Source organism: Carlito syrichta, unplaced genomic scaffold, assembly GCF_000164805.1.
Source record: "Carlito syrichta isolate Samal-C Ts95f unplaced genomic scaffold, Tarsius_syrichta-2.0.1 Scaffold302367, whole genome shotgun sequence".
Lineage (NCBI taxonomy): Eukaryota > Metazoa > Chordata > Mammalia > Primates > Tarsiidae > Carlito > Carlito syrichta.
Window position 1 is genome coordinate 6,261 of NW_007246463.1, and position 10,681 is coordinate 16,941.

A 10,681-nucleotide genomic window follows, 5' to 3' on the forward strand; every position below is an offset into this window, starting at 1 on the left:
CTGCCCAGGCGGGTCTCGAACCCGCGGGCTCAGGCAATTCACTCACCTCAGCCTCCCAAAGGCGCGGGATTACAGGCTGAGCCACCGAGCCCAGCCCTATCACATTTTAAAGAGCATTCATCATGCCCCGTGTATGTGTTCAGATGCCATTGCCTTTGCTGCCTTTAGACAGTCGTCTCCTAGAGAGTAATGGCCTGTCTGGTTCTCCTTGTATCCAGAACTGACAAATAATGAGTACTACATGAAATTTTGGTTGGGAGACATTGTGATGGGAGGACAGTTTATTCAACTACTTATAGTAAGATGAGGAAGTGAGACAAAGAAAGGCATGTTCATAGAAGTTCCAGTGGTTCCAGACTACTGGAGCATAGAGTATGTGAGGCAAGTAGAGAAATCCCTTGGACGGAATCCCAGGGTCACGAGTGTTTAAAGGACTTGAGAAAGTGGTAAACACAACTCTTTAGGTCAGTATATGGATACCGTCGCATGGAAAACGCGACTTACAATGCGAAATGAATGGTTGTCTTTGAGTTTATTTTAGACTGTGATCTGAGTTCTCAGAGTGGTTAGTGCTACTGTATGCCTGTATTTATAGGAATGCAAACACAGTTTTTAGGATGGCAGTATTCCTAGAGGCCAGAATGGAAGAGTGCTTCTTTATAGACAAATGTCTCAGTGCAGTTGGCGTGGCTTTGTTTTTGAGTGTGTCTGAAGGAACTTCTGTGTGTGCATAATTTTGTTACTCTTCTTTGTGTGTGTTTGAACTGTTTGTGTATCAGTATGCTTGTCTGTGTCTTGTTTGCTGTGGATGTGTGTTTAGGTCTATGTCTCGTCTTTTCCTTTCACAGAATACTCATCATACCATCTCAATCCTTTTCCATTCTTCCTTCTTTCATTCCTTTTTTTTTCTGGCTCCCTTTTTTATTCCTTATTGAGTATTTTGTCTTTGTTCCTCTCCATACTTCTTCTTTTTGTTTCTATTTCTTTTTACTCCCCTCTTTTTCCTTTAAACTGAATGTTATATACAAATGATCATTCTAAATAAAATGGAATATAAAAAAATTATGAGCTACCTAAATCATGGCATTTCCTTTACTGTTAAATGAGGAAACTCAGAGCCAAATTTTTATTCATTATTGAAAGTGCTAATGGAGTCACAATCCGAAATCTTTGTGTCATCACAAGTTCATCTCTTTCTTATGGAATTAGTCACCAGAGCATATCCATTCTTCCTCCAAAATAGTCTTCTAAACTTACACTTTTTCTCTAATCCCTCTGCTGCTTCCCTGGTCCAGGCCTTATATTTTATATTTGCTAATGAAATCATGTCTTATCTTAACTCCCTGCTTCTTTTCTCATTCACTTCTAAGTCACTGGACATATTACCATTGGCATTATCTTTAACAAGTGCAAATATAATTATGCTCTTCTCTTTGTAAAATTCATGCCTAAAGTTAAATTTGAAGCTCAATGACCTAGTATTGAAACCCTTATGATAAGCGGAGTTTCTTGCATTCACCCATAGAACCAGCAATCCTGGGTGACTTGCAATTTTCTAGATGCATTTATTTCTTTTCTCAAATTATTTCTTCCATCTTGACCTCCTGTTGAACTCCTGCCACTTAAGCCTGAATATGGCCATGAAAGAGAATAGATCAATCTCCTAACATTCCTGGAAGTTCAAGTTGTGGAGGTGGTACGTACTCGAGGCAAGAGAACACTATTGTCTGGAGCCTTGGTCACATATTCTCAGTGCCATCTCCTGATGAGTTGAATGGGGCATATTGCTTTTACCTCCCTGCAAAGCTAATCAAATGGCCTTCTTTTGTCTCTTTTCCTTTGGATTGCACCTTTTTCTGGACCCTTCCAGGGTCATGACAGTAGAGGGCATGGAAATGCAAGCTCAAGGATAAGAACTCTCTTTTTCTCTAAGGGTGAGGGCAGAATTGGCTTTGCTTTTTTTTCCTTCTTGGTGTCCACCCTGTTCCTGATGGGTCTTTCAAGGGTGGTATGTAAGAGGGCAAGTTGGAAGCATGGGGGGAAAAGTCTTATTGCACCAGCTACATGACAGGGAAGGGAGGAAAGGGGGTTCAGAGGAAAACAAGCCCACAGCAGGACTTTTTCTATAAAAATCGGAAAGTTCTAACTAAATTTTTACGATTGAGTAAAAATATGAAAAGGGCTATGAAGATGTCTTCAATAAAGGATGATTCTTAGGCTGGGATTTCAGGCAGAAATGAAAATGTATTAGAGTGGTCAGGATAAATACATTTTAAAATATAAGTAGAATTAATTGAAGAAGGAGAAGAGAACCAAGATTTATTAAGTACCTGTTAGTGTTACCACAAATTAATCTTTGTAAGAATTCCAGAAGGGAAACGTTATTGTCTACATTTCACAGATGGAGAACAGACTTAACAGTTAATTGGCCAGTCTAAGACTGTGTAGCAGTAAGTTGCTGGGATGGAATCTTGAAAACATACAGTGTTACTATTTTGTCTCAGTATCTTCAGAACTTCTATTTACTGTACAAAATTCTCTATTTAATGAATAGTGAGATGAATACAATGAAAGTGAGTATCAAAATGTACTAAATATTGGGTCTCGTCTCCACAGTCTTCTTTTCTGCAGATTCCCCTCACAGGGATAAGACCAGAACTTGTCTGCAATTCTATATGGCTTTATGTTTTATATTTTAGGACCAGTGATAAGAGGAGAAACTTGGCCAAACAAAAAGCCGAGGCTCAAAGGCGGTTGTATGGTCAACATTCAATAAAAAGGCTTTTACCAGGCTCCTCAGACTGGGAACAGCAGAGACACCAGCTGGAGAGGCGGAAAGAAGAATTGGTATGAGCATTTTAATACAAAATCCACAATTTGAATTGCTTGATTCATTTGTCAGGTTTTTTTGATGTCTGTTTGAGACAGGGTCTCCCAGGCTGGTCTCGAACTCCTGGTCTCCAGTGATCCTCAGCCTCCCAAAGTGCTGGGGTTACAGACGTGAGCCACTGCCCCCAGCATTTGTGAGGTTTTATTTGTAAAATTTCTTTTTTTCTAGAAAGAGAGACTTGCTCAAGTACGAAAACAGATCTCGCGAGAAGAACATGAAAATCGACATATGGGGAATTACAGGTAACTACGTTGCTGTTTTTTTATAGATTGAAAAAGTGAAGTGTGAAAGCAACCATTCTAACTTTTTTAACCTTTAGGCTTATTTGAGCATGGCTTTTTCATTTTGAGAAAGTGCTTTTTGATTCATGTCTTTCAAGAAAGACAGGTAGTCAGCAAGTAGATGGTTCAGACCGGAGAGATCTCCTGCCAGCCTCTGGGGTGGTTGTGTAAACCTCTTTAACCTACTTCTACCTTGTGGCTGCATTTAGTTATAATGTGGTATTTGAAATTCAGGTCTCCTAGCCTTCTTCCTACCAGTTCACAGTGGTGGCTGTACTTTGGCTAAATGCAAATGTTTCAGGAACCAGACATAATGAAAACGTTTGAAGGAGCCAGGTATGAGACAATAGAGAGAGGCGTGGACTGTGCTGAACTGAACCCTTCCACACCATCACCCTCGACAGGATCAAAAGGGGACCCCGCAAGCTCCTTGTGTTCTTAGAAAGATCGCTCCTCCTCTCCACTTTTGACACTACCTCAGCAAGATTAAGGAACCTGTGAGGGTGTCGTTTCTTGTATTTGTGGGAAGACGTTCTTTGCTAGCCTTCAGACCACCAACAGCAGTGATGAGGCCACCTAAAAGCCACCCTGCCTTTACCCAGTCCTCTCTAACAGAGAGGCAAATTCTGTCACCACAAAAGAGATAATCTGAACAAATGCTTTCCTTCTTGCACACCACACTAAGTCAAAAACCTCTGCTTTGCTCCTCATGACATGAACTATCTTCCGTAAAGTTTGATCTTTCTTCAATTTTCCCAAATGTCATTCTTCTCCACCCACTTCCCCCCAGCCAAACCTTATAGAGTACCTCCTGGAACGGCATTGTTTAATGATAATTCTCTAGGTAAACTTACTTTGTGTGGGTAGCAGACCAAAATTTATAACTCCTAGCTGTATTCATCTTTATTTCTAGCACCGGGTGGTATGACTGGCACAGAGTAGGAGGTCAAGGATTATCTGTGCCTTTGACCTTTAGCAATTGAGCTATGATCATCTCTTTTAATCAGTTTGGTTTATTTGATTTTATTGTAGGCGAATTTATCCTCCTGAAGATAAAACACTACTTGAAAAGTATGAAAATTTGTTAGCTGTTGCGTTTCAGACCTTTCTTTCAGGAAGAGCTGCTTCATTCCAGCGAGAGCTGAATAATCCTTTGAAAAGGATGAAGGTAAGAAGAGAAAGGAGAGAAATAAGAAGAAAAATGAGAAATAGAGAAAAAGAATGAAGCTGAACAATGTATTTTTAAAAACAACCCACCTTGGTTCTGCATATAAAAACATTTTACTTTTTGTGTGTGTGTGTGAGTTAGAGTCTCACTCTGTCGCCCTGGAACACTCTTGGCCACCCCAGCATCAACCTGCTGGGATCCAGCAATCCTTCTGCCTCAGCCTTCCAAGTAGCCAAACTACAGGTGCACGCTACCATGCCTGGCTAATTTTTTTCTTTTTTATTGTAGAGATGAGGTCTCGCCAAGGTGCCTCAGGCTCAGGCAATCCACTTGCTTTGGCCTCCCAAAATGCTGGGATTACAGGCTGAGCCACCGAGCCCGGCCAACATTTTACTTTTAAGATGCATTTTCCTCAGTCTTTTCATTTAACCATTGGTAGCATCTCACAATAAACCAAGCGATTTCATAAAATAAGATGTCTAACTGGACAAGTTATAGAGTAGAGAATTTTGACATTATTTTGTAATATCAACATATTGTGACATGTTATTACCCAGATGTGTATATGTAACTGGATAAAGAAATCCATTGAATTAATCTAGTGACTTGTGACTTTCTCATTATTTGTATTATAACTAGCATTATCCAGTATTTTTTCTTGATACTATATAGTCTTGTCATATGAGAGGATGTAATTGGAGTGTACACACACACACACACACACACACACACACACACACACACACACACTCACACACTGTAATCTGTTTACCTTAATAAAATATCTATCAGTTTTCTATTTCAGCATAACAAACCATTTGTTTGCTCATTATTCTACAACCTTGGCTGAATATAGTGAAATAGTTCTTCAGCTTGTCTTGCCTAAAGTGACTCGTGTAGCATTTATATGAAAGCTCATCTGTGGCTAGACATCCAAGGTGGCCTCAGTCACATGTCTGGCATGTCAGATAAGATAGCTGGAACCTTTGGGAGGTAGCTGGGTCTCTCTTTGTCCTTACATGTTCTCTCAGCAGGGTAGCCAGATCTCTTCATACAAGAGCTCAGGTTTCCAACGGGTAGCATTTCAAGAGGATTCAGGATTCTCTTTATCCTAGCAAAATCTCTCTGCCTGTTATAGAACTGATCTCTGCCCACCTGTGTCCAGACTTGATAAATGACCCCAAAGTAGAAAGTAGACACTCATCTCTGCTCACCTAAGAAGAACTTGTCCCTTTCTAGAATTTAGTTTCTTTACATTACTTTTTGTCTACGGCTTGCTGACGTTTTAAAAAATATGATTGCTTAGTTTATCTGACTTTTTATCTGTTATTGTGAAAATATTGCCTGTCATGATCTTTCTCCTAAATAGAAGCGGAAATCCTTGAGCTTCTTTAAAACTATCTTGTGGTACTATCTATGAAATTCATTGTAGGATTATTATTTAATCAAAATTTATAAGTCTTTTGGTATTTTAATAGCTAAACTTCCTTAGATTGTGGCAAAGAGTAACTTATTTTACAAATTTCTACTGTGCCATAAGAATTCTAGTTTCCTCAAAAACATTTTTATAAAGGGACATTGAAGTGTAAATCATAATATATAAGTAAAGTTGGGATATTTTATAGGTCAAATCAATAACTAAATGAAGCAGCTATTACAACTTTTTTTGGCATAGCTACTGTGATTTTATTGTTCTGGTTTGTTCAATATCCATTGAGGTGTATATTTTTATAACTTTTTTAACTTCAAAATGACTGTGCAGGGAGGGGTACAAGAAAGATATTAGTGAACTTTTGGATTTGTGTCACTTGGGTGACTATAGACTGAAAATCATCAAAGCTCTAAAAATACTCTTGTGCAGTTGTTAACATTTTGAATTTTATTAAATAATGCCCATTTAGCAGATATTAACATTAGATTGTTTCTAAATAATACTATTAGACCATTTATTAGTTTTCTGTGGAAAATATTATTTTGCACTAATCAATATAGAAATGATTGATGAAATTATAGTCTAGAAAATTAGAGTGAACTTCTAGAAATTTAAAAATGTCCAATGGGCTAACTTATTGAAGTATGGTACTCTAAGATTTTAATAGTATACTGGAATATAAGGGTATATTCATTTATGATAACTGATGCATGATAGATTCCAGCTATGTATTATCTTTATTGCCAACTTTTTTTTTTTGAGTTGGAGTCTCACTCTGTCACCCAGACTGGAGTGCAGTGGCCGCTCCCGGCCACCGCAGCTTCGACCTGCTGGGCTCTGGTGATCCTTCCGCCTCAGCCTTCCAAGTAGCCGGAATTACAGGCATGCGCTACCACACCCGGCTGATTTTTTGATTTATTGTAGAGATGAGGTCTCGCTGCCCAGTCGGATCTCGAACCCGCGGACTCAGGCAATCCACTCACCTCAGCCTCCCAAAGGCACGGGATTACAGGCTGAGCCACCGAGCCCGGCTTATTGCCAACTTTTAATGACAGTTTATTCAAGGGTGTTTTCCCTGCCCCTTTATTTCCCCTTTTTTGATCTGAACAATCTTCACTAAATAGTTTCAAGAATCTTTGTTGCATGGTTTTTTTGTGGAGACTAATGAACTTGGAAAAATTCTAGAGTCCTTTCATGATTGTAATTTTACTTAATATTTTTTGAAGGAAGAAGATATTTTGGATCTTCTGGAGCAATGTGAAATTGATGATGAAAAGTTGATGGGAAAAACTGCCAAGCCTCGAGGACCGAAGGTGCGGTATCTCCACCTCCTTTGTATCAAAGTAGATGCCACTAAGTACAATTGTTTTTCCCTTGATATCTCTCGGTGTAAGAATGACTGGTGCCACGTTCAAGGAACTGCAGGGACTGTGTGCCCAGCACAGGTAGAATTGGGAAGAAAACATTACTTTATACCCAGGACAAGTTTCATTTTGCTTCGTTAAGTTTCCTTCATATTTTGTTTCTTTACTTAATGCTAGCTAAAGCCCTTGAGTCAGAGCTAAGAGGAAACTGGATCTAGCCCCCTTATTCTGAACTAAATATTACATTTTCCTCATACTTCTAGACAGATGATTAGTAAGGAAATGTGTAGCCTTACAGATGAGGCAAATCATGACTCCAAAGATTTTACTGGGAGTCCCATCCTTTATTGAGCCAGCAACATTGGTAGCGAGTTAGTTAAAATAGGCATAGTTCCTAGGAATAAATAGAAAGCTGTCATGTGGACAAAGGTGGGTATGTGGTTGCTTTATCTGTGTCTGCACTGTGGGGATGACATCCATAGGTTCTTCTGATATAGGTCAAAGACCTTGCTGGTAGAGTAGGAATGAGTTGCATTTGAAAAATCTTGAACATTTTCCCCATTCTGTTCCTTTTACTTTCTATTTCAGCATTAGAAAGCCATCTCTATGTCCTTAGACACATCACGCTCTGTCATGTTTTCATGCTTTTCCTTGCCTCTGGAATGCCTGCCTACTAAAAAAAAAGAAATCGTTGATTTTTTTTGGCTTGATTAATTAGAGGCCCCCTTCCTAATTCAGCCAATCCATTGCTCTCCCCTGTTAGGCTTGGCTCTTCCTTCTCCTCCTTTTCCTGATGGATATAAAGAACACTTTTATAGAGCAGTTGTGACAAATGATTAGTTGCATGTTTGCCTTGGTTTGAGGTTATAATCCCTTGAGGATGGAGGTGGACTTTCTTTGCATCTCTGGAACCTGGCACATAGTATGTCTCAACATCCATTAGTTAAATTTGTTATGTGTGTCCACAAGGACCTCATCGACTAGTGGAAGAACAGAGAGGTAAACCCCAAATCAGGGTATAATGTGGCAAGTACTGTAGTAAAGGGGGTGTAAAGTGCTACGAAGCATAGAGGAGAAAGGACTCGGTGAAATGTAGATGGCTTCAGAAAAGCCCTTTGAAGGCCATTTCAAGGCCATTCATTGCCTTGAAAAATGAGTAGTGCTGTAAGCATTGAAGAGGGCTGGAAGGATATTTAGGGTAGATGGAACATTAGAAGCAAAAGCATGGAGGTGTGGCATTGCAGAGGGTGTTGTAGAAACAGTGAGAAGTTTGGAATGATTCAAGTGGAAGGTTCCTGGACAGTGAAGTGGTGCAGGATGAGCATGGTGAGAGATGCCATTCTGGTGGAGGTCTTTTTTTTTTTGCCCCTCAATTTTTATTTTAAAGATGTGGGGTACAATTCAGGTTTAAGGAACTCAAACATGTTGATAAAAAGAAAATAGCGAACAGCCCTATATAAAAGTCGGCAAAGATATGAATAGACACTTCTCAAAAGAAGACATATGAGCAGCCAACAGGCACAAGAAAAAATGCTCAGCCTCACTAATCATCAAAAAAATACAAATTAAAACTACACTGAGATACCACCTAACTCCAGTCAAGATGGTCATCATAACTCAAAAACAACAGATGCTGAAGAGGATGCAGGGAAAGGGGAATACTTCTAAACTGTTGGTGGGGTGTGAACTAGTACAACCTTTGTGGAAAACAGTGTGGTGATTCCTAAAAGATCTAGAAATTGACCTTCCATACGACCCAGTAATCCCCCTTCTGGTGGACATCTTGATGTCAGACACTGTCCTCAATGATGTGTTCTATTTTGAGGCATTGTGGAGTATGTCATGGATAATTCCTTTTAAACAAATATATTTTAGAGTATCTGTACAAGTGAATATTTTCATGAATCATGGCATCAGTATGGGAAACACTGAACTGATTCTCAATGGAGAATCTAAGAAATATTAATTAGCTGTGTAAATAATAAATACTACATAAAGTATTCGCAATGGTCCTTTTCAAGAGTGGTAGTAGATATGTGAGTGTTTGTATTGTTTTGCTATTCTTCATACATTTATACATATTTTACATATGACCTATTTCTTAATAAAATGTGACATAAAAATAAATAGTATGACTTTGTCAAAACTCAATGCCAGCTAGCAAATTCCATTTTGTAGTTAAGGCACTATTTAAAATGTATGCTGCTGTGACTTCCAGTTAATTGTTGTTAAGCAGTGTAGTGGTCAAAAATTCCCAAGTGCATATATGACACAAAGGTCCGGCTATCCTTTTCCCCTTTTGATTCTTTACAGGGTTGAATAACTCATTACGTAGTCAAGCTCCTTAAGAAATCTTAAAGTTGTTTGCTACATGAAGGAAGGCACTGCTAACAAGCCTAATCGTGCCACTGTTTCTTTGGTATGCTAAACTTCTGAAGAAACATCCTTCCTCTAGAATTCATATTCCCCAAGACTGTCAAATGTTTGATGATTGTTACTGGTAAACGTTTGTATGGATCTCTCTCTGAGCATTGCTAGTGCTCAGTAAATATTAGACCATCAAAAGGAGAACATACTTTTTAAAACACAAGTTCACACCTTAGTGTATTAAACCACTTTCCTGCTTTGATTATTTTTCATCCTTTGCAAAGGCTATGAATTTAAGACCATACTTTGGCTTACTGTGTATTCCAGGCACTTCATGAAATGCTGTTTCTCTCCTTATCTTTCATCCTTCCCTGTTACACTAGAGAATATACCTTCTTTCAGTGAAAATCCATGCTATCCAAGGATTTCATTATAGTGCATGCTAACATCAAAACATTTTTGTTTGATTTACCAGAGAACAAGCGACTAGTATACAATCGCAGGAACCTCTCCCTGTAGGAACTGGAGGCATATGATGTGTGTAATAAATAGTCTCTTTAAGTGACTGAGTTACAGAAGTGTCTAGTTCTTGTTTATGCACATTCTTCAGAAGTGAAACTGTCTCATGTCCCTTCTCTGTCCTTCCTTCAAATAGTATCACTGGAAACATATTGATTGGGTTGACTGGAAACAAGTAATTCTTATAGGGATGCTGGCACATAAAAGCATGGCATTTTGAATCTTTACAGATTTCTCTCTCTTTTTTTTTTTTTTTTTGAGTTGGAGTCTCACTCTGTCACCCAGACTGGAGTGCAGTGGCCGCTCCCAGCCACCGCAGCTTCGACCTGCTGGGCTCCGGCGATCCTTCCACCTCAGCCTTCCGAGTAGCTGGAACTACAGGCGCGCGCTACCATGCCCGGCTATACAGATTTCTACATGGCACCTATCCTCTAACAAAATTATGCCATACTGATTTTCACATTGTATTGTTATCGTTTTTTTAATTTTTCCTGTGTTTTGTTATTTGTTTGTTTATGGACATCCTGACCCTTTATTCCAATCATATAGAAACAGCACCCGTACTCCTCATCATGACTGAGATATATCATCCAAGAAAGTGTTATTTTGCAGAAGCAAAACAATTAGTAAATAGCATTGTAGGCTAAGCAGCACGGTAGC

The 10,681-nt window shown here is 39.0% G+C and overlaps 1 protein-coding gene across 1 annotated transcript in view; it reads left to right on the plus strand.

The window, feature by feature from the left end:
* LOC110595496 (tubulin polyglutamylase TTLL7-like) overlaps window positions 1–10,681 on the plus strand; it is a 56,597-nt gene that overhangs the window by 4,514 nt on the left and 41,402 nt on the right. The window contains exons 2-5 of the mRNA XM_021711564.1: window positions 2,700–2,847; window positions 3,059–3,132; window positions 4,204–4,339; window positions 6,998–7,084. Coding sequence (XP_021567239.1) covers window positions 3,119–3,132; window positions 4,204–4,339; window positions 6,998–7,084 — 237 coding nt within the window. The 5' untranslated portion in view covers window positions 2,700–2,847; window positions 3,059–3,118. The remainder of the gene's footprint in view (window positions 1–2,699; window positions 2,848–3,058; window positions 3,133–4,203; window positions 4,340–6,997; window positions 7,085–10,681) is intronic.